The sequence below is a fragment of the Neovison vison genome, chromosome 4, assembly GCF_020171115.1.
Source record: "Neovison vison isolate M4711 chromosome 4, ASM_NN_V1, whole genome shotgun sequence".
Classification (NCBI taxonomy): domain Eukaryota; kingdom Metazoa; phylum Chordata; class Mammalia; order Carnivora; family Mustelidae; genus Neogale; species Neogale vison.
In genome coordinates this window covers 182,331,482-182,358,242 of record NC_058094.1, presented here as the reverse complement: position 1 = coordinate 182,358,242, position 26,761 = coordinate 182,331,482, and the positions used below count along the sequence as shown (strand labels likewise).

At 34.7% G+C, this 26,761-nt stretch overlaps 1 protein-coding gene across 3 annotated transcripts in view; it reads left to right on the top strand.

Annotated features, from left to right (window-relative positions):
- SKAP2 (src kinase associated phosphoprotein 2) overlaps positions 1–26,761 on the top strand; it is a 170,067-nt gene that overhangs the window by 17,169 nt on the left and 126,137 nt on the right. For all 3 annotated transcript variants that reach the window (XM_044246264.1, XM_044246261.1, XM_044246263.1), the window contains exon 4: positions 2,272–2,379. In XM_044246264.1, the coding sequence (XP_044102199.1) occupies positions 2,272–2,379 (108 nt within the window). The remainder of the gene's footprint in view (positions 1–2,271; positions 2,380–26,761) is intronic.

Genomic DNA, 26,761 nt, shown 5'->3' with positions numbered 1-26,761 from the left:
TAAAATAATGATCTTTTTGCTGTGTGCATACATATATAAACATAGATTGGTGTGTGCATGTGTGTATGTGTCTATACATGGATGCACAGATAAAAACATGTAATGGATATTGTCAAAAGATGACAAATCCTGATTTTCAAAACTTTTTAACTTTTAATTTTTTTCTCTGTATTTCCATAGGGAGCTTAACAGATTTAAACCTGAGCATCTGAATCTTTTCAAAATCATTTCCATGTGTTTGTTGCTTTTACTCTTATATTTTTATATTCATGATAGTATAATATGCTATGTGCCAAGTCAGGGCAATATATTTGAGGTATCCTGATACTTTTTTTTTTTTCATAGCAATATTTGTTTTATAGTTCATGATATGAAATATCCTTAGCAAATCCATGCCATAGCAATTCTTACTTTATTGAGAATATAAGGAATCTTCAGCAACTAAGAGCAGTTGAGGATTTTGTGATCTTTACTACAGGATGTCCCACGAACTGCCATTCCATGTCTGAACATAGTTTTCCTAGCACTAAATGAGGTTCTCTCTTATCTCATATTTTGAGTCAGAGCATGCTGCTTTCCATAAGAGAAACACTGTAAGGGATCACTGAATGTTCCCAAAAGTATTTAAATATTTTGAACATTTTAGTTTTCTTCTTCTTCTTCTGTTTTAAAAGATTTTATTTATTTGAGAGAGAGAGAGAGCGCGCGCATGTGACAAGGAGAGCATGAATTGGGGGAGGGGCAAAGGGGGAAGCATTCTCCCCACTGAGCAAGGAGCCAATGCGATGTGGGTCTCAATCCCAGGACCCTGAGGTCATGACCTGAGCCAAAGGCAGATGCTTAACCAACTGAGCCACCCAGGCTTCCTACTTTGAACATTTTAAAAGAAAAAGAAATTAAGATGTAAAGAATGAATAGTGTTTACATGTATTCCTTGGAGTTTTATTTGGGGAGGAAACATCCACATATGATATACCTGGCATTAGAATCACCAAGGACAGTAAGATAGTCCTCTGTGCTCTGCTCTTACTGCCTTGATGGGAGATAGCCCTATCTTTTTCAGGATAAGGATGATGGATACTGACAAAATGCCAAAATTATAAAGAAATAGAGCTGAGTATTGATTTTTCTTTATTATTTTGACAGTGTTTTGAAAGGGGCTTTTCCTCTACCAAAAATAATGGTAAAAAATAGGGTGTGATGTCAGAGGATACAGATTTTGTTTTGGAGAGAATGGTAGCTTTAATCGGGGTCTGCTCAGCAACCATGGTCTTAAAGTAATAGTGTAGGTTCTCTCAGATTCCCATGGAGGTTTTCATCCTGCTTTTTGAGTACTCCCTGAGGTAGCTGGTTTTCTCTTGAATTAACAGATAATTGATACAGTATTAAGGATACATTATTTTGAATTTTATTGAATTTTCTTTGGATGTGGTTGAATATGGTTGAAAAAATGAGTGCTTATATGTGACCAAGCTAGCAAATATCTGACACACTCCTTTAAAAAAAATTATTCCAAATGAGTATGTGAAAAAAAACCCAAGCCACAATAAAATTTTATTGTGGGGATTAAATAACTTCAAACCAAGCAACCAACCAACCTAGGATTTGGAAATCATGTAAAAACTGGCTAGAACATTAAAAAAAAATGACAACATATTACTGAATGAAAATTGAAGGTGTCAGGTTGTAAATCACTTTGTTTGAATTTAAAAGGGTTATATGAGTTTTAAAGTAGTTTTTCCCATGAAGGATTCCTGCTCTTGAAAATGTAACTGAGTATTTTTAATCTACTCTAATGTAACCCTGTGATGTTTCATGAAAACCTAAAATGTGTATGTGGCTTTGAATTATCAATTTCTCATCATAATTTTTCAAATTATTGAGTAGGTAAATGGAATCAACTTGAATTACTTTCTCTGTTGTGCTTTCCTTTTTTTTTTTTTTGGTTATTATTTTGGTTCTTTTTCTTTTTTGTTTGTTTTGGGTACACACTCTTGTTTTAGCTTGCTTCTACTTTTTTTATATTCATCTTTGTAGAGACCATCATAATTTTGGAACTTGTGTACTTTTGTATCAGAAATAAACAGTTGTCCACTGACTTCCAGAAACTATTTAAGTTACAATAGATATAAATTAAAATAGGACCTGTTTTTACTCTGTTTTTCCATGACAGTGACTAGGTTTAAGAGTGAAATTTACCTCTCTTGACAAAGTAACATATTTTAAAGATGGCTGACCTATATAAAAGGCTTTTCTCCGATTCTTCTATAGGTGACGCAGAAGATGGGGAAGAATATGATGACCCTTTTGCTGGACCTCCAGACACTGTATCCCTAGCCTCAGAAAGATATGATAAAGATGATGAAGCTCACTCTGAAGGTATGTGTTGTTTTGCCATCGAATATACCTCTAGATGTTCCAACACAAGACAATGCAGTGTGTAGAGGTGGTAGTCTTGTCAGAAAGCAGGAAATGTGGAGGCTTCAGTTAACTTACCTTTACCAGAACCTTTTAAGGAACAGAAGAGCTCTCTCTAGTGGTTTTCTTAAGTATGTAGTTCCTTCTTTTCCTAGGAAATTTTCTTGACTAGAATTTTTAAGAGAGTGTTTACATCACAGTGTGAATATTATTAGTGAGTTTGTTGGTTAATTTAATATTATCAGATTCTTGCTTAATTTTATTGTGCTGTTGAATGGCTTCTTGTATTATTTATTTTATAAATAATGAAAAAGATTTTTATTCTCATTTTTTGAAAACATATAAAATGAGTTCATAAAATATTAAATTAATTATTCTTACATTGCCTTCTCACATTAAGACAGGTTTTCATCAAATGCTTCTTTTAATACACATTCTCATTTTCCTGATTGTCACCTAAAGATAGCCCACATTATGCAGTAATATTGTTTTTTTATAATGTTCTGTATTAATTGAATGAGTAATAAAGTCAATTGTTTATCTCTTCGTAATTTTAAAAAACTCGCCCAACTTATGAAACTTGCTTTTAGTGTAGCACGTGCTTTCTCTGTTCTAGCCAGTTGAGTGTATCTACATCCTAGAGACCTTATAAGGCTGATATATGGTTATAAATTAAGAATGTGTATCGATAAATTAGCCATGCATATTAATTCGTGGCACTCAAAGTTTCACGGAGACACAGAAGTGAATAATGCCTTCTGCCACTATGTGATGATCAAACTGTGCAGTTCCATCTCTAAATACAATTGCTGAATGAAAATATGCTTCCTGCAACAGAGCACTCCACATTTTATGTTATCCAGATTATTCCCTTTGGAAACATAAATTGCTTTTATGAGGTATAAAATTATGTCTATTGCAGAACAGGGATAAGTCAAGTACATGCATAAGTGATAAACATTCTAACCACTGATTCAGAACAACACAATCTTTTTTTTATATTCAGAACTTTGTACAATGTGTAGCAATAATAATCATATCCATTTTATGTTGAATTTTACATTTTGGCAAACATTTAATTTCTATTTTTAAAGGAAGAGATTTCTTTCTCTCATTTTCCCTATTTTTTAAAAAAGATGCACATTTCTCTTTGGTCACAGTTCTTGTCTGAAACAGAGCGTTACCCTTTCTAACCTGGTCTTCAGAAGCATTTCTACTAGAAAATATTTTATAATTGATGAAATAATATTTTCAGGCAAAACAGTGAATTATTATTTGAGTAGAACTGTTTTTCAGACACATTACAATGATTTGTTTTGCTTCATTGTTAAGTGTTGGTAGATAGAAATGAGTAGGTGGGTATATGTATACATATACAGAGAATATTTATATGTAAGAGAATATACACGCACACACACATAATGTTCATGGAGTATATATGCTCAGAGTTTTAAAAAATAGCATAAATAATTTGAAATACAAGGAAGCATTATTTACATTCTTTAAGAAATTGTAACCTAAGAGCTCCAACAATTAAATATCTATGAGGGCCAGTGTTTTGGTAGAAAAATTGAGTTGTTATTAAATTATAATGCATTTACGTAATTATCACATTTTCTTTATTATGAGTAAGTAACTTATCATGTTTGTTTTCATAACCAAATATATAGGAAATACATTAATAGCAAGAAAAAGATTTATTGTTAAAAGATTACATAATCAGTACTTGAATATTGTTTCAAAACTTATATTTATGTATAGCATTAAGTTTTTTTGTTAAATATAGGTGCATTTTCATTAGTGTTGGTGTAAGCAGTTCTTACACAGATTGAAAATTTAACTTTTAGTATCACTCATTTTTGGTATATAAAAATACTGTATATGATAGTTTTATTTTTTCTCCTAAGAATATTATAAATTAATTTTAAAACTACCACTTGGATTTTTAATTTCCGCTCTGAAATGTCATCTAGTCATATCAGTCTCTCTCCCTTCAACTTAGATTTGAAATGCATTTTCTTTCCCTTGCCAAATAAATTTTCCTTCATTATGGGACCTCAGTCTAATGATATATTAATTATAAAAAGATAATGCATTTAACAATAAGTATAACTAAATTAGCTCAGGTCACCAAAAGGCCTTTTGTCAAATCAGATTGTTGTTTTGTCCTTTTGACTTTTACCTTATGGTAGGCACTAACTAAGTATCTCAACTTTGATGGATTATAAACTCTAAACATGATATGTATTTTTCATAATGCTAATGTAATTTTCAAGGTACTGAAAAGGTCAAACCTGCACATCTTTGTGTGCATTCTAAGTCTGTCTTTTCCTTTAATATTTCTTTTTCTCTGTTCCTCTGGTTCAAAAGTTCACTCAGTTCCCAAATGGCTACCTAATTTTCCAGTTATTCCCTCAAGCCATATGTGTTTTGGTTTCTTTATGGTTTATTAGGTACTGTAGGAAAGTAGCATAAGTTATATCTTCTAATGAAATTCAAGCACACTTCAGTGATGCTTCGACTTGATTGCTGGTAGCAATTAAATCACAGCCAAGGAGAATAATGCATAATCTCACAAGGTCCAGACACCCTATAGAAATTGAAGGGGGATGAAAACAGAAAACAAAAACAAAGTCTTCAAACCCTGCCAGACACACTGTTTCCAGCCTGCCTTTTTTTTTTTTTTTTATTGGCCAACTGCCTGATTGATAGCAAAATCATAACTTGCTGCATGCTAACAGGCAGAGTTCACTTGTAGGTTATTGTGAGCTGATAAAGGGTTAGATGGAGTTTTGATTTTCGCATTGGACCTTGGTACACCAGATTAATGGAATTTCAATGAGAGACTAGAGTAGCCACAGCTTTGTCAGAGAAACAGATGGAGACTCTATAGTCATGTCTACTCATTAATACTAGTTGCCTGAAAGGTGTGCTGCTTCTCTATACAAAAGAGTTGATATAATTGATTTTTGAGTGGCGCATCGAAAAAAAGTACCTTATTGATGACTAGAATTTGTAACATGGATGGTGACAGATTTTTGTATAGCTTGTAGTGTAAAAATATTGTAGTTTGTAATTTTTTCTTCTCTCTCTTTGGAAGTGCTTTTTATTTTTATTTTTTGAGTGGAAATACACTTTAAGGCAATAGTAAAAAAGGAGAGAGAGACATGCTGAATTAGCTTTTAAGAAAAGTAGTAAGAATCTGTATTTTGTTTATGCATAATTGCATGACTGCTGTTGGTTTCATTTTGGTGTGGTAATATTTATAAAAAACCATACTTACTGGAAATTTCTATTTTATTAACTTTGTGCCTTATTTTTTCTGGGAAATTTAAAACAAATCACAATGGTTTCCAGTCTAGATCTCTGTTAGAAGTTTTATTGTATTGTGTGACTGGATATATGGAAATGTTAATATAAGTGGTGTGTATCAATAATCAGATAAAATTAGAGAAAATGAAACTCAAACCTTAAAGAAGAATATCCCTTATTGTACGTATGTTAGAATGCTTGCTTGGGCACTAAGGTGGGAGAGGCAGGGTAGCCTTTAGACACTATATAATGACTTGGGTTTCCATTTTTCTATTCTGAAACCATTTTTCATTCATTTTCGTCATTTGTGAAAGAAGGCTTCTAACCATATAGCATTGTGGGAAGTCCCTGAGGTAAGGTGAACAGATTCGATGAGCTAGAAGACATATATCGGCTCTACCCGTCGATGATAGGTCGAAGAATCCCGGTGGACATTTGTTACAAATCTGATTCAGTCCTAAACCATAATCACTTTGTGGATAAGAATCTGGAACCTCTAGGGTGTGAATATAGGAAGGCTAAAATGAAGCTGAAGATATAACACAGTCATTTATTGTCCTGGTATCTTCTTAACTAAAAATTCCCAAGTATAGGCTCCTGAAGACTGTAGGCATTGCAAGGATGTAGGTTTATATGAAAAAAAACTTGGTTTAGAAATGGAACTATTTTTTTTAAAGCTGAGGATTAAGGAAAAGGACTAAGCTGTCTTGATTATAATTTATAAGAGTAAATAATGATTTTTTTCTATTTGGTGTACCTTTCTTTAAGAAAGTCTAGCATATGAAAATTGAGGTTAAAAAAACATACAGATCACTTATTTCAGAGGATTGCTTTTAAAAAAGATTATCTCTGGGTTGCCTGTAAATAATGAGCTCTCACAATGCATCTAAAACAAGGTTAGATATAAAAAACAAGCTTAGATATAAATCCATTGATGTGCACACACATACATTTAATGTGTAAATTTCTACACGTTGCACATCAAACTTTTGGGGAAGATATCTTTTTGTGTAAAATTAGGTTTAGCACTAATCTGTTCTTATAAAAGATGCTTGACTTTTCTCTGGATTCTAGTAGAATATGAAACATTGTTTAAAACCAGGGGAAAAAGGTTCCTTCAATAACTTACCATTTAGGGTAAAGATTTTTCCTACCATAGTGTCATGTGATTTTTGATACTTAAACTCATATTTTTAAATTTTATTCTGAGAACTGAGACTTGTTTGCACACATATTGGTGTTTATGACCTACGTTAATGTTGCACTTGAGGTTTTTTTTTTTAACCTTTTGTTATTTCAACATACCAGTTGCTACCATGTGTGTATTATAGCAATATAAAAAAGATGATTACTTTAGTCCTTCTGTAATGTATATAGCAAGTTTCAAGTATTTTGGTAGGAGTGCAGGGTTATAATTTGGGGTAATAATAAAAAGGAGGAAACAGTTTGAACATTCAAGATAATATACTGTGTGATTGGAAACGTAAAGTACACTGATGTGAAATATTTTCATGATACAAAGGTACATATGAGTAAATAAAAACATAATTATTGAGAATCACCTAAGTTTTATGCCATTGAATGGGAAAATACCTAAAAATAGAACAGTGGAGACCAATAAGACTATAACAAAGTGGACTAGTTAAGAAAGATCAGAAAGTTAATAATACTCAGCATTGGGTATTATACTGAGCACTGGGTGGCTCAGTGGGTTAAGCCTCTGCCCTCGTCTCAGGTCATGATCTCAAGGTCCTGGGATCGAGCCTCACATCAAGCTCTCTGCTCAGCAGGGAGCCTGCTTCCCCCCCACCCCCCTTCCGGCTGCTCTGCCTATTTGTGATCTCTCTCTCTCTCTCTCTGTCAAATAAATAAATAAATAAAGTCTTAAAAAAAAAAAACCCTCAGCATTATGCAAAGTAATGCATCTTTAATACAGTAAATGAGCGGTTGTTTACACAATCCATGAGGAAGGGGAATTCAAAGATGACTAAAACAAAATTCCTGTTTTCAAGAGACATGTAATCTAGCTGGAAGGAGAAGACAATCACCTGAAATAAGGTGATTATCAATCTAAGTTTCTAGTAAGGCAGATTCCGAAAATAGTAACTAGGATGTGTTACACTGTTCAGTTAATTTGGTCTGTACCTAGGCAAAAAACTGGCTTCATTGGTTTTCCTCTCTAGTCTGTTGACTGAGTCAGTCATACGTTTTTGCATTATATTGAATTAACCAAAGCATAAACATTATATTCTGAGAGGTTGTGGAGTCAGTTGTGGAGCAGGGGGTGGGGGCATTTATTTAAGTGAGTTTTACATGGTTCCTGAAGTTTTCTGGAGAGAGAGTGGGAAAAGGTGCTGAAAAGAACATTTGGAGCCCAAGTCCAAAAACTGGGTTTTCATCAGTAACTGCATGTTTATAAGGGCAATGCTTTAACCCAAGGGAGTATGGGCCCCACTCACAGACCTTCAGGTGTCAGCGCCAGGCAGAGGGTAAAGGTGTTTTTGGCTCTGGCAGAGTACTGTATTTCCTAAGACTTAGGCACGCACCTGGCTTTTCTTCCTTGCTGTCTCTGAGTTTGGCGAAGTTGGAATATATGGCTTCCTGTTTTCAGTTGTTTCTCCTGTTTGTAGCCTGAGCTAAAGGGTGAATTTAGAGTTTAGAAATCAAAAAGCAAAGGTTCTTCAAGACAGTGGACTGACAGGAGTACCGGCTGGCTTAGTTGGTAGAACATATGACTCTTGATCTTGGGGTTGTAAGTTTGAGCCCCACAGTGGGTATAGAGAAAACTTAAAAATAAAATCTTAAGGAAAAAAAAAAAGACAGTGGACTGATCAAATTTATTTCAGAGGAAGGCATGCCAACCTGCATAGGATTCTAAAGGATTCTAAAGGATTCCACTTCTTTCTTCCTTAGAGGTGACTGTGCTGGTGGCCGGGGTAGCATCTTCAAGGAAGAAATACATTAATATTCATTGAGAAATTTGTCTGGCTCTGAACTAGTTTCTTTCATGCATATTCCTTTAGTGGCCTCAGAAAGACCCTGTGTGGGAGACATTTTCCCCATTTTATTGTAGAAATGGAGACTCAGTAAGGTTTTGGTCTCTTGGCCAGAACATCCAACTCTTAAGTAGCAAACTTCAATTTCTTCGGTCCCTCTGTGCCATGCTACTTAAAGAATTAGACGAGTTTTTCCTTCTCATTACAAGAGACATGCATATGGTTGAAAAAGAACAGAAGGATATGCAATAAAAGTAAAAGCCTTCTTGTTCACCCCACCCTAACCTGTCTGTTCCCCAAGTAGCCACATGTTCCAGTGTCTTCTGTAGTTACCATAATAACACTGGATGTTGTGCTTCTGTAGAATAATATAATAGTATACTCATTTGCTCAACCTTAAGCAGTATCTGTTGATTCCCTTCATGACAATGAGTCTTCAAAACTCCTCTCCCACTTCTGCCTCCTGGTTTTTAATTTTATTTTTAGTTTTTATTGTGTTTGCTTTTGACTCAAATAATGTTCTTATTTTGTAAAAGGTTTGTGCTGAACTCCAGACGTACCAATTGACTCTTTGTTATAAAATTTCAGGAAATTTGTGACCCTAACCTTTCTTCCACCTCTCTTCTCCTTCTTCAATTCCAGTTTGCATAATTAAATTATTTTTGCATTGTTAAAGTCTGTAACATTTGTATTTGATTCTCTAAGTTGATTGTGCTTTGTCTGGGAGTTAGGTTTTAAACCTTGGTCCTTTTCCTTCCTGCTAATGGTTTTCCTCAAATGTCTGGAAGCCTTGGTTATTGCTTCATGTTTCTGAGTAAAGGATCCAATCAAATAGTTTAGGTAGCTTGTCGGTGGTGCCTTTGCTTTTGCATGTCTGTTATCCTAATAATATAGAATCTGTTTGTCCTAAAGCATTTTCACAACTGACCTGCTGAAATCATTCCTTGGGGAAGGAGTATGTTCCCAGTCGAAGGTAGTCCAGAAAGTGTCAGTCAAATCTTAGATATTCATTAGCATGAATGCTAGCTTTCTAGAAGAACCTAGATGCTATAAACAGGGGAAAGGAACTGTCCCTTTCCATAAAAAATTTTTAGTTTTAGGGGCATCTGGGTGGTTCAGTGGGTTAAGCCTCTACCTTTAGCTCAGGTCATGATCCCAGGGTCCTGGGATCGAGCCCCGCATCTGGCTCTCTGCTCAGTGGGAAGCCTGCTTCCCCCTCTCTCTCTGCCTGCCTCTCTGCCTACTTAGATCTCTGTCAAATAAATAAAATCTTTTTAAAAATTTTTAGTTTTATTATAATATAAATATAAATATATTTATATATAAATTTGAGTTTGAGTTAACAGTGAACATCCAGTCTACCTGGTAATTATTTGGTAATTATCTGGTAATCTATCTGGTAAATATCCAGATATATGGGGATAGAGCTTAAGTGAGCCTTCTCTTGGACTTCTCTTTCCAGTTTCATTCTTTTTGGGGGCAGGTATAGGATGAGATATAACCCAGTCACCCTAAAAATGCAGCACAGCGGTTAAGAACAGCTTCTGTCATCAAACTGTCTGGGTTAGAGTACTGGCCTTGTTTTTCATCTCTGTGACCTCCAGCAAAGTTGTTTGAGCTATTTGAGTTTCCTCATCTAAGAAACTGAGGATAGTAACCACCCATGTCCTATGGCTGTTATGAGGATTAAGTAGGATAAGCCTACACAGAGCTTAGAACACTTCCTGGCCCATAGTAAGGACTTGTTAAATGCAAGGTATTATAGCTGTCCAGCCTGTTTATCTAAGGATTGCCTTGGCTAAGTGTTTCTTTCTGTGTTTGACACAGCTGTGTGCCTGAGGTGTTGTCTGTCTTTTGTATTGTTTAACTCATACATTTTACTGGATTTTGTAGGTTTTTCAGTTGGAAGTTTTAGAGATTCATGGTAGAGGATCGTTGTTTGAATTGAGTACTCTGTGTTGAAAACAGTTACTAGTTCAGTTTTCTGTAATAAATGGATCATGCCTTTGCTGGGAACCATTCTACCTCTCTGTGCCTCAGCTTTTCTCCATTGAGCAGATAATGAGAATTTGAGAATAAAGAAATATTACAGTTGGGAAAGTTTTGTAGATAGGCACCTGTAGCCCATGGAGGGAGTCACTCATTTTATACATGAACTCAATAGTAAGTGACTAAAAAACTTGCAAACTCTTGAGAATATTTGAATAAATTTGAACTATATTGGAAGATTCATAAAGCTATACCTGGAAAAAAACAGTGGGGGAAAAAGTGGCCTGAAATTATTAGGACACAAGTGTACCAATCATTATCTCATTATTCTTATTTCAGAGTCCAGTGGTATACGGTTAAAGACCATACATGTCCAAACAGAAAGCGTAGCACACACCACTCATATAAGGCTGCAGATTCACTAAGAACAAATAAATGCTCTGTTAATAAATAGACACAGAGTGGATTAAGGCAAAAATTGTTTTTTAAATTTTTACAAAGATTATACAGTCTTTGGTATCTGCTTATCAGCATTTTTTTTTTTTCAAAATTGAGAGTGAATTTCAGGGTCCTTACTTCAGTACTTCAAGGAAAATGGGATACAAATGCTGTAGATTTAAAAATAATACAGACACTGGGGCGCTTGGGTGGCTGAGTTAGTTAAGTGTCTTCCTTCAGCTCAGGTCATGATCCCAGGGTCCTGGAATGGAGCTGTGTCAGGCACCTTGCTCAGTGGAGAGCCTGCTTCTCCCTCTCCCTCTTCTGCTCCCTCTCCTTGTGCCCTCTTGCTCTCTCTGTCAAATAAATAGATAAAATCCTTAAAAAAAATAATATAGAGGGGTGCCTGGGTAGCTTAGTGGATTAAGCGTCTGCCTTTGGCTCTGATAATGATCCCAGAGTCTTGGGATCGAGCCCCTCATTGGGCTCTCTGCTCAGCAGGGAGCCTGCTTCCCCCTCTCTGTCTGCCTGCCTCTCTGCCTACTTGTGATCTCTGTCAAATAAATAAAATCTTAAGAAAATATATAGATACTATTAAAGAAAATGTCTCTGTAAGAAGGGCATAAGAATCAACTTGAGTACATTATTTTTTTGAAGGGCTTTTTGCTTATATATGAGTAGTAACTTGCAATACAGAATCGTAGCTGAGATTGAGTCAATTTCTTTATTAATCCTTCTAAAATTATGGCTTTTGAGAAGATACATGATTATTAAATTAAAAGGGATGACTGATTTTATAGAGTCCATCAGCAAGTTTTGGGGCAGAATCTAGGATTCTTAAAGTATTCTGTTTTTAAAAAAGTAATATTATTGAGCTATAATTAACATGACCATAGAATTTACCCATTAAAGTATACAATTCAGTAGTTTTAAGTAAGTTAACAGAGCTGTGCAAGTATCACTCCAATAAATTTTAGAACATTTTCATTGTCACAAAAGAGAAACCCTATTTCTAAGCAGATACTTCCCATTTACCCCTTTCCCCCCCATGCCCATGGGCCTAAGCAACCATGAATCTACTTTCTATATGTGTAGATTTGCCTAATCTAGACATTTATTTAAATGGAATCACAAAATATGTGGCCTTCTGTGTCTGGCTTCTTTTACTTAGTATGATGTTTTTGAAGTTCATCTGTATGGTAGCTCCTGTCAGTACTTCACTCCTTTTTATAGCCCGATAATACTTCAGTGGTGTGGATATACCATATTTTGTTTGTCCATTCATCAGTTAATAGAGTTTTGAGTTTCTTTTTTTGGCTATCATTAATAATACTGCTATGAACATGTGTGTGTAAGTTTTTATGTGAATGAATATGTTTTCATTTCTCCCGGGTATATACTTAGGAGTGGATTTGCTGGGTCCTGTGGTACCAGAAAGTTTCACTTTTTGAGGTATTGTCAAACTGTTTACCAGAGTGTTATACCATCTTGCATGTCTATAAGCAATGTGAGAAGGTTTCCATTTCTCCCCATCCTCTTCAACACTTGTTATTGTCTGTCTTTGCTTTAGTCATCCTAGTAGGTATTAGGTGCTGTCTCATCCTGGTTTTGATTTGCATTTCTCTAATGACTAAGGATGTTGATCATCTTTTCATGTACATATTGACCATTTGTGTATCTTCTTCAGAGAATGCCTACTCAAAACCTTTTCTCATTTTCCAATTAGGCTGTCTTTTTAAGTTTTAGGGGTTCTTTATATATTCTAGTTACTAGCCTCTTATTAGATATATAATTTGTGAATATTTTCTCCAGTTCTGTGTCAATTTCACTTTCTGGATGCTGTCCTTTGAAGCACAGGAGTTTTTAACTTTGGTGAAGTCCAATTTGTCTGTTTTTCTTTTGTTGCCTGTGCTTTTGCTGTCATGTTTAAGAAGTCTTTACCTAACTAAAGAAGTGTTCTTAAGTGTTCTTAACTCAAAGCTAAATTATTTTTTAAAATACTGAGTTCTTTTACTCTAAAGAGTTATGAGATTAATATACTAGTTAAAACAGGGGCATATTCTAGCTCACCTTTTATGTTATTGTTACTTAATGCATATTTTAAAAATTGTGCAAATAGCAAAAAGTAATTTTCTTGCTGTGCCTTTTCAGCTCAGTGAACTCTTGAATTCTGCAGCCTTTAACATCCTTAACATCCTTTAAAAAAAGAATTGTATTGTTGCATATATTTTCCTCCTTCATTTCTAGCAATATGTATTTGTTGTATCACAGATACAAATGTATAATCACATGGATCTTCTTTCATGTCACTTTAACGAGTTGTTTCAGAGAATATGGAATCAAAGCAGATGTTTTGTTCATTTACTGGCTTTTTGTTAATTTTCTTTTTCAATGTGTAGTTATAGGGGCAGGATTTAAGGGGTGCTGGGATCATTGCTGGAGAAATGGTTACTATTATTGGCTAAAGGAAAAGTTGGTTTGTTTCTTTGAACTCATCTCTTCTCTTCTGTAAGGATTCCTCTCCCAGCCCTGCCTCGCCACCCCCTCACCGTCTTCCTCTCTGTGTAAACTGAGCAGTCTTGCCAGATAAGGGAACTGAGACACTAGGAAGCTGTGTGAATTATCCAAGGAGTGCTACTCAATGTGTAGTCTCTAGACTGATCTGGGTCTGTGATCCCTTTGTTACTGGTCTGCAACAACATCAGTGCAGAAATTCAGAGTAAGAACTTAGAAACGTTTATCGCGTTTTGACATTCTGCATTATCCACACACGTGGCCATTATTTTTCCTAGTAACCCTTCCTTCCTTCCTTCCTTCCTTCCCTCCCCTCTCTCTCCCTCCCTCCCTTCCTTCCTCCCTTCCTTTCTTCTTTCTTTCTTATTTCCACAGTATAATTTGTCATGCTTTGGTGAGAAAAACTTCACCTCAGCTACAAGCACTGATCTAGAGTCGGAGAGAGAATGAATTACAGTAGTCTCAGGACTCTTAATTTTTTATTTTTGGTTGTTTTCTTGGGAGCCCTGTATCTTTCTTGTATCTTCATCTACATTCATAGTCATGTTTAATTTAATTGTTAGATTCGTTTTCACTGTGGAGAAATTTTAGGGATTCTAATTCGGTATTTCTTGTCAAATGTACTCACAAGTCCCACTATCATCATCAGATATTTAGTTCTACTTTTTCACTTGCAAGTGCTGTGAGCATTCTCCAAGTTCAGGTGTTGTGAAGCAATGGTGCAGCCTCGAAGCTTTGCAGTTGGAATAACCAGGGAAAATGCTAATGTAGCTTGAATACTGTCTGGTTCTTTTCCGTGCCTAAAGAGCAGAAACAGATAGTGTCATCTTAAAGACTCTGTCAGAAAAGTAATTTCATCTCAGAGATGTGCTTTTGTGTCATTTTGTTCAAGTGTCTTTAGAAGCTTCTCCTCACTTTTTAATACCAGCTATAAGCTTTACTATTTTGAACATGCCTATCACTTCAACATGAAAGGAGGTTAATAAAAATAATATTTTAATATAAAAAATAGTAAAATTCTTATAAGGGGGACAAAGAAACACATATATATTTCTTTCATTGAATAGGAATTGTTTTGGTATTGGTATCCTGGGATTTATGTATGCTATAATCCTCTAATATGGTTAGGATAGGATTTCTTTGCTGAAAGAAAATGGGTCTTATAGGAGGTGAAGAATTGATTTTTTCAAAATAAAAGTAGGAAGAAAGAGTAACAGTGTTGTATGTTTTAGGTAGAGTGCTAGATGGAATAAAAGTTTAATTCAACAGATCTTACTGTTTGTTTTGTTAGACTGAGGAAAATAAAATGATTAATAAGACATGTCATTGCCTTTAGGATCTTATGGATTAGTAGAAGAAAGAAAGATGTAAATATCAGCTCGAATTCAAGGCAGATTGGTATAATCACTGCTGCAAGACAAATAGCAGGAAAGAAAAGATAATCATTAGGATCGGAATGACGATAGTCTCATGGAGATGGCACTCCAGCCAGGTCTGGGAGAACAAGGAGGCTTCTGATATGTGGAACATGGAGGGAGGAGCGTTTCCAGTTTGTGAAACAGCCTGGTAAACGGATGCATTGGTTCAAAGTCTTTCAGTGCATGGGATAGAAGCCCAGCTCAAACTGGTTTAAGCACATTTTATTTTATTTTTTTTAAGTAGGCTCCATGCCCAGCATGCCCAGCATGGAGCCTGATGCAGGGCTTAAACTCGAGACCCTGAGCTCAAGACCTGAGCTGAAGTCAAGAGTCGGATACTTAACCGACTGAGAGTTGGACACTTAACTGACTGAGCCACCCAGGTGCCCCTCTAACTGGTTTAAGCAAAAAGCAGAAGGGAATTTATTGGTTTACCTATGGGAGAGGGGTAGAGTTGGGTCTCGCTTCATGTCCACCTGGATCCAGGTGAGCTTTCAAATTGTAATGAGTGTTCTCGCTCACATCCTGCTTCCTATATGTAGCTTCCTTTATGATGGCCACCAGCCACTGGCAGCTTCCTGCTTATTTTCTGTCAGCTGAGCAACCGTACTGGAAAGAGAGATCTCTGAGTAGTTGTAACAGAAGTCCCTGGCTTGGGTCATGCTTATTCTGAATCAATCACTGTGGTCTGGGTAGGGGGTGAGAGGTGGGGGATGTAGGGGTGAGGTGCTGCAGTTGGCCAAAACTGGGTCACATGCCCCCCAAAGAGTTGACAGGTAGGGAGTGAGGTCATTCCCACCCAAACTACATGGAGATTGGGAGAAGTGTCATTCTCCAAAGGAAAATTAAGATGATTTGACTGATGGAGAGAAGCAAGTCAGGGCAGGCAAAGCCAGATACCTATTACAAGGTAGGATATTCTGAAGGTATGACTAAACTTTAGTGCTGTACATGCAGGTGTAGGGAGGTAGGAATGTGAAGGGTTGGGGTAGACACATAGTCAACAGTAGATAGCTGGTTAGAGGAGGGGAATGTCATTAAAGTGGTAGGTTAAAATCATTATTTAGCTTGCTAACTTTGAATTGTCTTATAGAAAGAAGAGCTGGAGGCAAAAAAAAAAAAATGTTAAGGTTAACTGTCTAGAGTGGTGAACCTTTTTCTTTTTTAATTTCCAAACTTTTTTTAGGGCTGATTTTCCTGTTAGTGAGTTTTTTTTTTTATGTTTTGCTTTTAAACCGTTTGCTCTTTGGCTGTCCTGTTCTTTATCTCTTTTTAGTAGTGTATGTGTAGAAAGGATTAAATAGATGAAAAATCTATTAAAAATATAAAGGCTTACAAATTTGAAAAATATAAAATATTACAAATAAAGGTTTAAGTAGGTAAAACAATCACTTACTTTTTTTTTTTAAGATTATTTATTTGAGAGAGAGAGAGAAAGAACATGAGCTGTGGGGAAGGGCGAAATGAAATGGAAAAGCAGACTCCCAGCTGAGCAGGGGGCCCAACGATGTGGGGGCCAGGGGGCTCCATCCCAGGACATTAGGAACTGGGCCAAAGGCAAATGCTTAAGCAGCTGAGCCACCCAGGTACCCAACAATTACCTACTTTTTACAATATATATAAAAAGGTAGGATTTTATATACAGCTCAACAAAAATTAAATTTTTAGGTTGTTTGAATTTAATTTGTCCTTAATAAACCTGTCTCTTATTTTTATTATTTTGTTCTAATTTGTATTGTTTTACCAAAAATATAGAGGCAGTTACCAATGATAAACATATTACAGAAAGGTTAAATATAAGACAAGTTAGGAAATCAGGCACAGGGAGAAGAAGGATAGTTGGAAAAAACAAAGTGAAACTAGGATTAGTGCTTATATCTCGAATGCCTGCTAGTCATACTCTAGACTTCTGCCAGAGACCAATCCTTACTTTGGCCCTTAGCTCTCTAGCAATCAATGCAAAGAGGGAAAACTGATCAGATGCACGACTGACACTATCTTTGATGATATCAAAATAAATAAGATATCTAAAAGTAGTACAGGTCTTACTAACACTAGAACCCCAGAAATTTCAAAGAGGCTAAAAAAAGATTGCTATATGATGTGATAAATTAAACCTTCCATAATATTTCAGTGATACTTTGGAGTTCTTCCTTAAAAGGTCTATGAACATAGGTATACAGTGTAATGCCAAAACACAGTTTAGGTCAACTCATTTTATATGGAGCCAAAATAATAGTCCAGAGTAGAGGTTGGCACTCTACAGTTCAAGGGGAAATTATGACCTGCTGTTATTTTTATGAATAATATTTTACTGAAATACAGCCACACCCATTTGTTGATATACTATCTATCATTGTTTTTATGCTGTATCAGTCACAGTAAGTAGTTGTAACAGAGACCAAATGTTCCTCAAAGCCTAGAATATTTTCTGTCTGATACTTTACTGAAAATGTTTGTCTGCCCTGGTTCACATATATAACTCCCTGATAGATTAGTTTAAAATTAAGATAGCATGTAAAGTACCAAGAACAGAAGTCTCAATTTCCAAACTCGGCCTATCAATGTATTTTCTTTGGCCAATTCAGTATTTAGTTTTTTGGGAAAATTTCTACTAACCGAGAAAAATTCCTATTTCTGCCTTCTTTGGAAAAATTGGACAAGCTGGCAACTCTGGACTCGAATGGTGTTTATTATTCCTTTTAGATGCACCATCTCTTTCCAATTTGCATTCCATACCACCACTCTGTTCCCTCCCAGTTCTGGTCTCTTTCACATACTTTTTTGGTGACTGGAGAGATTTCATTTTTGACCCCTGAATTAGAATAGCTAAGCTGTACATTCTTTACCTCTGTTCAAATATAGTATTTCTTAGAATGATACTGGACTGCAGAGAAATTTAGGATATATTCTTTTTTTTTTTTTTTTTTGAGATTCTGTTTTTAAATCTTTACATACAACCTTGGGCTTGAACTTGCAATACCAAGATCAAGAATCCTACATTCTACCAACTGAGTCAGCAAGGTACCCCAGCATATATTCTTTAACTACTACTTAGAGTGTGGTTATTGTGAATTACTTGTAGATATATCTTTTTAGCCAGCAGAATGAGAGGTAGGATTGATGTTGTCTTAAGAAGATGAGGAGCTTGTCAAGGATATGCGCCTACACAGAAGACCAACATACCTTTATGTAAAAGTGGGCTAAGGGATTTGGGCCAGAGGCAGACTAAATTTTCCTTAGAAAAATAATTCTAGTTTTATCCCAATTCAAAGACCCTTGGGTAGTTGGGTAGTTGAGGACCAATGGCTTATCTCTTATATTTACTGCTTTGGCTCATCAGGTGTCATATATAGCTAAGATAATAATGGAGAAAGCAAGTAGATAGTGGATTAAGCAAGTAGAGATAGGAATGTATCTTAAGACAAGGAATGATTTAGTTGGGAGCTGGAGGTGGAGGAAGGAGACAGGGATTGGTACACTTCTGAGGAGTACAAGCCTGAGAAAGACCTGGCTGAAGGCTTGTGGTCCCCTTGAGGGTGAAGACAAAGGGCAAAGGAGAAGTTCAGAGAGGAAACATAGGGAAGAACCAAAGGTAGACTTTGTGATTAGACCTAAGGCAAACTGTGACACTCAGATTCTTTTCTTGAGGAGGTGATACCATCTATAAAGAAAATGGGAAAGTGGATTAGAAAGATCAAGTCTGTTGAACTTGAGGGAGTATTGAAAAATTCAGTCAAAGATATTTCAGAGGGAGTCTGCGATATGGGGTAGAGATATGGAGAATTATTGATTTATTTGCCTAAACATGTTGAGTGTCATGAGAAAGATAAGACTTGCCAGAGATCGTGGAAGGAGATAGCTCAGGGGGTTCAGAATAGAGACAACTGTTCCAGCTTTTCTCACAGGTAAACCAGGAGACTTGCTGCTTCTGCTTCTAAACATGTGATCCAAATTTACAGAATTATAGAAGCCATTAATTACTTTCTTTTCTCAGTATGATTATATAGATATGGGGATACATTTTATCTTGATAATTTTCTTTGGCATTCATTTGAATCCTGGTATGTTCGTTCTTAGGCTTTTTTTCTGTTTGTTTTTATTGTCTAATTATTTTCTTTCTTGTAATTCAGGCATCGTGTTTTTGAACTATGTTTTTCCTTGGCTGCTTAAACAATATTAAACAATATTCAGGGCAGACTGGATGTACTTCTAGTAACTGAAAACTAAATTTTGAAGGGCTTTAAAGAGGATAAATGTACTTTATTACATCAAGGATCAAATTGTACTGTTGTAGTTAAGTGCACAGACTATGACATCACATATACCTGGGTTCAGTCCTGGTTTGACATTACGACTTGGAAAAATTAGCTTCTTTCTAAGCCTTAGTTTCTTACTTGATAAAAATGGGGATACTTGTAGCATCTCAGGATTGTTGTAAAGATAAATGACTGCCTAACATATAGGACTTGCCCATTGTTAGCTTTTGGCCATTACAGTGTCATAAGATGACCACAGGATTGGATGGTTAACCTGGTTTTAATATATTTTTTCCTTCGGAATTTTAAAAAATTGAGGTATGATTAACATTAAACATTCTATTAGTTTCAAGTGCACAATGTAATGATTCAATATTTGTGTACACTGCAAAGTTGCCTGGAATTTAACCCGTGTTTGAGCCTATGTAGTTTTTATTATGTTCAATAATATTTCATTTAATCTTGTCATATTGTTAAACAACTAAAAGATAAGTTGATAGCTCTAGGATTGTTTTTATGATTTAATATTCAACTTCTTCCTATGAATACGGCAGGCGCTTTAATGTGGTGGTTCACACATGTCACAATCTGTGTTAAATTTCAGTGATCTGTTTCTTTTTTATTTGGGTGAATTGTATTTAGCTTCCTGTCTCTGTGGATAATAGGGAAGTAATGAAACAACAGCATATGAATTTGATCAAAATGAGCCTTAACCCTAAGAATCATTAATAGGATTATTTTGACAGAGAGATAGCACTGCAATCAAAATGTGTATAATTTTGAAGCTCTAAATGACTTCATTCTTTGGTTGGGTATTTGCATACTTGATGACCAGAAAAACCAAGATATATGGTCACTATTGAGTTATATATTAAGACAACATTTTATAAATCAAGTTCATTTTAAAATGTACTAGGAGGTAACTTTTAAGAGAACTTGATAGTGGATCCTATTTTTAAAAGGGAGAATTATTTTTTGAGATAATCATTTCCTATTTTTAAAATCAGGTTCTCAAATATTTGATTCTTTTTAAAAGCAATAAATCTATATCATGTGATTACATGTTTCATGATTAAATAAAATGTCTTAAACTATTGTTGTCTTGAATTTAATCACCTAGAATTCTGATATTAATATCTGCAAAGTTGTCCTTTAGATGGTAGAAATATATGAAATATAAGTTAGTGTTGTTCTTTATATGCATAATACTTGAATTCTATTTAATAGTAGCTCCTTTAGTTAAAATTGTTCCTCAGTATATTTTTTCTTGCTCTGTTTTACTACCCATTGAGCTTTTATGAAGTGTCTGGTATTATGAACTATTTCTTCTCTGTTGACATTATTTTAAATCCTCTACAGTACTCTCTGTTCTATCTGATTTTCATCCAACATTAAAATACATTTTAATACAGTGTGTGAACACAGGCACTTCTGTAAACTAGCTGTATTCCCCTGGGACTATAAAAACATTGCTAGTCGGTTATTTAGTCCAGAAATATGAAGGTTGAACAGCTATTTATCCCAAAATTATGGTGAGGGAATGTGTCCTAAGAAGTTGAAATGCTGATGTCCATTTTAAGTTTTATAACAGCTTTTGAAACAAGCCATTTGAAGTATACATACACAATTTTAGTTAGATAAGGAAAAGTGAGTTAGGTATAGTTTAGATAAAGCATATCCTCAGAGATTAATTTTTCCATCGCTGTGGCTGTCAGTGCCCACAACAGGGATTCAGTAGTGCATTGAGCAGCTCATGTTAGCAATTCATTTCCTGTCCTTCTGCAATATGCTAGAAAATGTATTGGAAAAGGTTTCGGTGAACATTGATCAAATTAGTGTGTATACTACTGATTTGACTAATCCTTTTCTGAAAGCCTTGTAAATTCAGTCCTTGCTTTTCATACTTAGAAACTAATTCACCAAAAACTTTTTTGTCTTATCATATCTATTTATTAATGAAGCCTAATTAATCTGTTGCTGATTGGTTTTTAAACTACATCCAAAGTCCATCTGTCAATGTAATTGCTCATGTATTAAATGAATTGACACAAATTTATTTTGTAAAATTACATATTCTTAGGATTTAAAAAAAATCAATACTCTGAATTTTTTATCTTTAGTATCTTAATATTCTTAATTTTCTTATCTTACTTTTCTACCGACTTAAGCAAGAGTAATACAAAACAGCTGAATACATTCACAGGCCATGGTAGGCCAAGAAAAAGTCGTAATAAACCCTCCAAATTCTCCCTCAGAATAAACTTTGCCAGTCACTGCTGAATGTATAACCATCTTACATTTCAAAAGTATGACTAAAACTCATATTAAATGTCTCATAATCACATAAATAACAATGTACATTATCTTTCTCCTACCATGATTTGACTTTGAACCAATCTTGAGATGTTATTGTTTCTTTGGCATTCTGTAGTTATCACGGAGTGGGAGGTACCTTTTTTGTGTGCACAAAATGTAAATGAAATTTTTTTTTTTATTAAACGTCTCAGTCATTTGTTTAGTCATGAGACCATCATGTGTGTAACCATTATCTACCCATAATTCTCTTTCTGGAAAATGGTCTAGAAGTTTAACACATGCCATCAGTGAATGAAAAGCAAAAGAAAAAAATAGGGAAAAAAACGATAGGCGCTCATTCATATAAAAATGTTTCTGCTGAGTTTATATTAGATGTTATTAATCTACATTGGTTATAATAATGACAGGATACTGATATATTAGAATATTTATTTCATATCCTTATTAATTGGTATGCGGGTGCTTGAAGTTCTTAAACAGTGTTATTTTTCACAACAAAGCCGTAAGTAAAATACCCTAGTACCTATTGCGTGTGGATCTTATGCAGTCATAACAGGTTATCGAGTCCTCTGCTGGGGCCTGTGAGGGAAGACTGAGATTATCCTTTACTTTCACTACCTATTTTATCATTCCCTAGTAATATTGGGACTATTTAAACCTAGAACAGTTCACTGGTATGGTATTTAAAATCCGCTATTAGGGTATGATAGGAAGGATGTAGTGAGTTGGTGGTAATTGATTTATCCCCATCATCCTGAACCTCCCGCTCCTCTTCCACTTTGTCCTCCCCTGGGCAATAATCACAGGGTCGAGCTGCCAATCTGTAGACTTAATTTTTTCCAGCAGTACCATCTGGCTCCTTGGCACCAGCAGTTATACTGGTTCTTTGTCGTAGCCGCTGAATTTGTCATATTGCTAGACAGCGGATGGGATGTTTCTTGTGACTTGATCCTAATTTTCTCTTAACTAATTATTGATTTTTATTTAGAGACTCTTCTTTAGCCATTTATGAGAGCATGGTAGAGTTTTGTGGAGGGAAGAATAGAATGTACCTAAGCGAATACAGTGTGTCATCCTTGAGATTCTCCATCCTGTGTTGTGTTCTAGCTACTTCTTCAACAGCCCTCCCTTTGAAGAGAGATGAATTTAAAGCTAATTGTGGGTTTTTTTTTTTTTTTGGTCTGTTTGTTTCATTCAAAGCTTTGTATCTCTGTTTAAAAATTATTTCAATGTGTATTTAAAATCCTGTTATGGTTGCTGTCATTTCCCAGGAATGAATATTTAGAAATCCCTATCAGTGGCAAAGATAACCTTCTGCCATTAAAAAAATACTTTCTGCCATTAAAAAAATGACCTTGTGTTTCATTTTGTGGATGAAGTGGTTTTACTGTGATGCCTAATAACATCCATAAGCAATTTAAGGGAATAGTTGTGAAAAAGCACTTTCTGAGTTTAAGTAATTAAAAAAAATTTTAAAAATTGCTGAAGCAATTCTATACACTTAGGCAGTTTTTTTCATATTACATATGAAATGGCACACTTTTGATGAAAGCAATGAATTTGCTTTGACCTATTTGTTTCTAAAGATTATAAGTAAAAATTTATTGCTTAAATTTTTAAAAGCAGCTATGCATAAAGCAGTTCATTTTAACAACTATTTATCATAGTAGATTGCATTCATTTTTGAAACAAGGTATCTCTTTTAGGAAGTTTTAGAGGCGCTCATTCATATAAAAATGTTTCTGCTGAGTTTATATTAGATGTTATTAATCTACATTGGTTATAATAATGACAGGATACTGATATATTAGAATTTTATTTCATATCCTTATTAATTGGTATGTGGGTGCTTGAAGTTCTTAAACAGTGAGTTAGCTTGGATTATTTTAATACCACTCTACTAGAAATCCACTAAAAACTGAAAAACTAAAACCTACTAAAAATCTACAGAAAACTGGATTCTGTAGGACATTTTCATTTTATGTCAAACATATATAGCTAAATTGCTATACTCTGGTCATGTTGTGATGTTAAATCTAGTTGTTTAATTGTTTGGGTTTAAGTATATAGAAAGAAGAAGCAATAAATGTCACTGTGTAAGAAGAGCTAAATCAGTTGTCAGTGAAATGATTCATGTGCTTACTGGAATAGTTAACATGCATTTTATTCTACTGTCTAGCAGGAGAAGGTGGGCTATAGAAAAATGAATTCGTCACTAAATAATTTACAACAATTATATCAAATTTTAATAACTTCAGCTAAGAAGGCACACATATGATTCATGTTCTCACAATCACCTACATTAGAGATTAATTGTGCTTTCTTTAAACAAAAATGTACTCTTATAAATGTTTTTAATTGTTAAATCGTGATTAGTCTTATCTCTATAGGATAGCATCATTTGATCAGTTCTTAGCGATAACTTAATGTGATGCTGAAATATTGCAGCTAATCTGTTGTCTCAAATGCCAGCTCGTTAGAATTTACCCTAATATCAAAAAATGCTCTGAATTGTTTGTTGTTTTTATCTTAACTCAAATATGTAAAGGGGACAGTAGAACATTTTTCTTTGGAATCACGGAGAGTTCAGTGACCTTTCTGTGGCAAATTATGTAGAAAGAAAATATTTATATTCATTTAAAATAACCTCCGTGAAGAAATAGTCTCATTACCCTGTTTGATCAATTTCTTGTAGCCTGAGCTGTAGCATGCTGCTATTGCCATTGGTTGATGGAATACACTGAGTAGTGGCTAATGGTGATGGTGCTCATCAGGAAGGGTTCAGCCAGCGGTCAGCAACAAATAATTCAAGACTGTTTCTAAGTTTGTGGCTGGTGGAATTTGCTTCTTGCCCCAAGCCAGCGGCATTGCTGAGCTGGGCTATTTGATTAGAAGAGAGGCATATTTGCTTCTTAGCAACTGCACATTTGCGCAACCCATAGTCCTCTACTGCCTCCAAAGGTTTTCCTTTTGTGATGGTAGAATAATACTTTATTGTTGATTGATAGACAAAAGAGGTTCTAATACAAGCAGGCTTGTAGCCATTTTTGTTGTTGTCTTTAAAATTTTTCACCTACATGTAACATTTTTTGAAAAAGTATAGAATAAATATATGTGTAGTGTAAACAGGCATGGAAAACCCCAACGGTTAGAATTTTAATATGCGTATTAGCAAGAAGGTTCGCACAGCGTGAATACAATTGCATACTGTTACTTTTTGCCCAGCAGGTTCAATGATAGGAAATCATTTCTGACCCCAGTGTATGTTTGTACATGTATTCCTACTCTGGGTGTTTGTATCTTCTAACTATAATTAAAGCTAGAGAAAATTTAACTAGGAATATTGAAAGGAAAATTAATGTTAGTGGAGTTGTTCTATGGCTTTGTCCAATTTAGGAACTAATTTTTACACAAGATTAGAAGTCACATTTTAAATTTTAAATAAAACGTGGGTATAGAATTTAGAATGTATTTCTACAGAAATGAATCTGCAGAAGAAAACATGTCTTTAATAGAAGACAAAGGTATTTATAACCCTGTATTTAAGAAACAAGTGAGAAAAGATAAATTTGGGAAGGACAATCTGAGTTTTATGATCTGGGGAAGCAAGGACCAGAAAAAACAGGTTTTTTTGGGTTTTTGTTTTTGCTTTCATGGTTTTATGGCTTTTCTCATTCAAAGTATATGGTTAGGACTTGAGGTTCAAGATTTTAAGGAAGATGTGTGATATGAGCATAGATTATGTTAATTTTATTCTTGCATTATTTTTTGATAATTTAAAAAATACCTACTATACCTTTGAGCAATAATATAAAAAGTATTTGACCCCATGTATTTTGATATATAGAATTTAAATCCATTTTTTTTGTATAAATTGTTGACCTAATTCCTGGTAAAATGAAATTGCACATATAAGATTAACATATGGTTGTATTTTTTTATTCTTCTCTGATGTTATATTTAGAATATAAGACTTTTTTTTTTCAACTTAAGGCATGTTTTTTCTACTTTTGACTCATAAGTTTCACGACAGATATGAGAGTATCCATAATTTAAAATGAACTGCAAAAAGTGCATTGGTGCGAATTTTCCAGTTAACAGATCTTGAAACGTGTTTTGGGATTTAGGGAAAGTTAAAGCAAGTGCAGACATTAACACAGACATAAAGTGTATATGGGCAAATACTCTCAATTCCCAATAAAAGGACCTTGGGGCATATCAATATGCATAATATGACCATCACTGTATTTACTTTCTAATAAATAGACACTTTAGTGGCAACCTCGAGCCCAAAAAAGGGAAAAGGAGTGAGGCTGAGTGATTTGATATTGCAAGGCAGTAATATGCCCCATCGTATCAAGCAGCTGTCCCTTTGCAATTTCAGATAACATCTTTGAAACAATTCCTTTAAGAACAAATTGGACCTCCAGGAGGAAATGGAAAATACTTTTAAGAATGGATTTGAATTGTTTAAAAATTAACATGCCTGCAAGTAAATTGCCAAAGTTAGGATGTGAGTTTGATGTTATTGGAATTAAGATTATGGCTTTTATGAACGTTTTATTTATAAGGTAAATTATGGGAATTTGATGTATTAAGGAAAATGTTCTTTAAATTACTAAACTCTCTTGCAAATAGTTGTAAAAATGGCATTTTAAAAACTCTAATCCTACTACATTAAAATTACTAGTATTTATTAGTCCATATCATTAGGTGGCATTTATTGCTCAATGTACCTTCCGTATTAATGATTTCTTATGTTGGGGTACATGGTAAAAGGCAGTTATCTTAGTGGGATTTTATAACAGTTGACATCTATGGATAGGAAGATCTATTTTATCATTAACTATGTTCTTCCCTCCACCTGCCTTTGTGACTGTAAGTACAAAGTAATGTACAAAATGATGTCCTTCAGGACTTCAGTTTTTACACATAGGTCAGTTTGTTGGGGGAGAAGAGAAACAGGGACAAATAGAAGTTTCTGGTTTTCTTCTTCCAGGGAAGGATACTAGAGTAGGAAATGAGCAATGAGTAGGGTTGAGGAAGTTGATGTGATTTTATTAAGTTTTCATCATGTATTTCAGTGCATAGTGATGTTGAG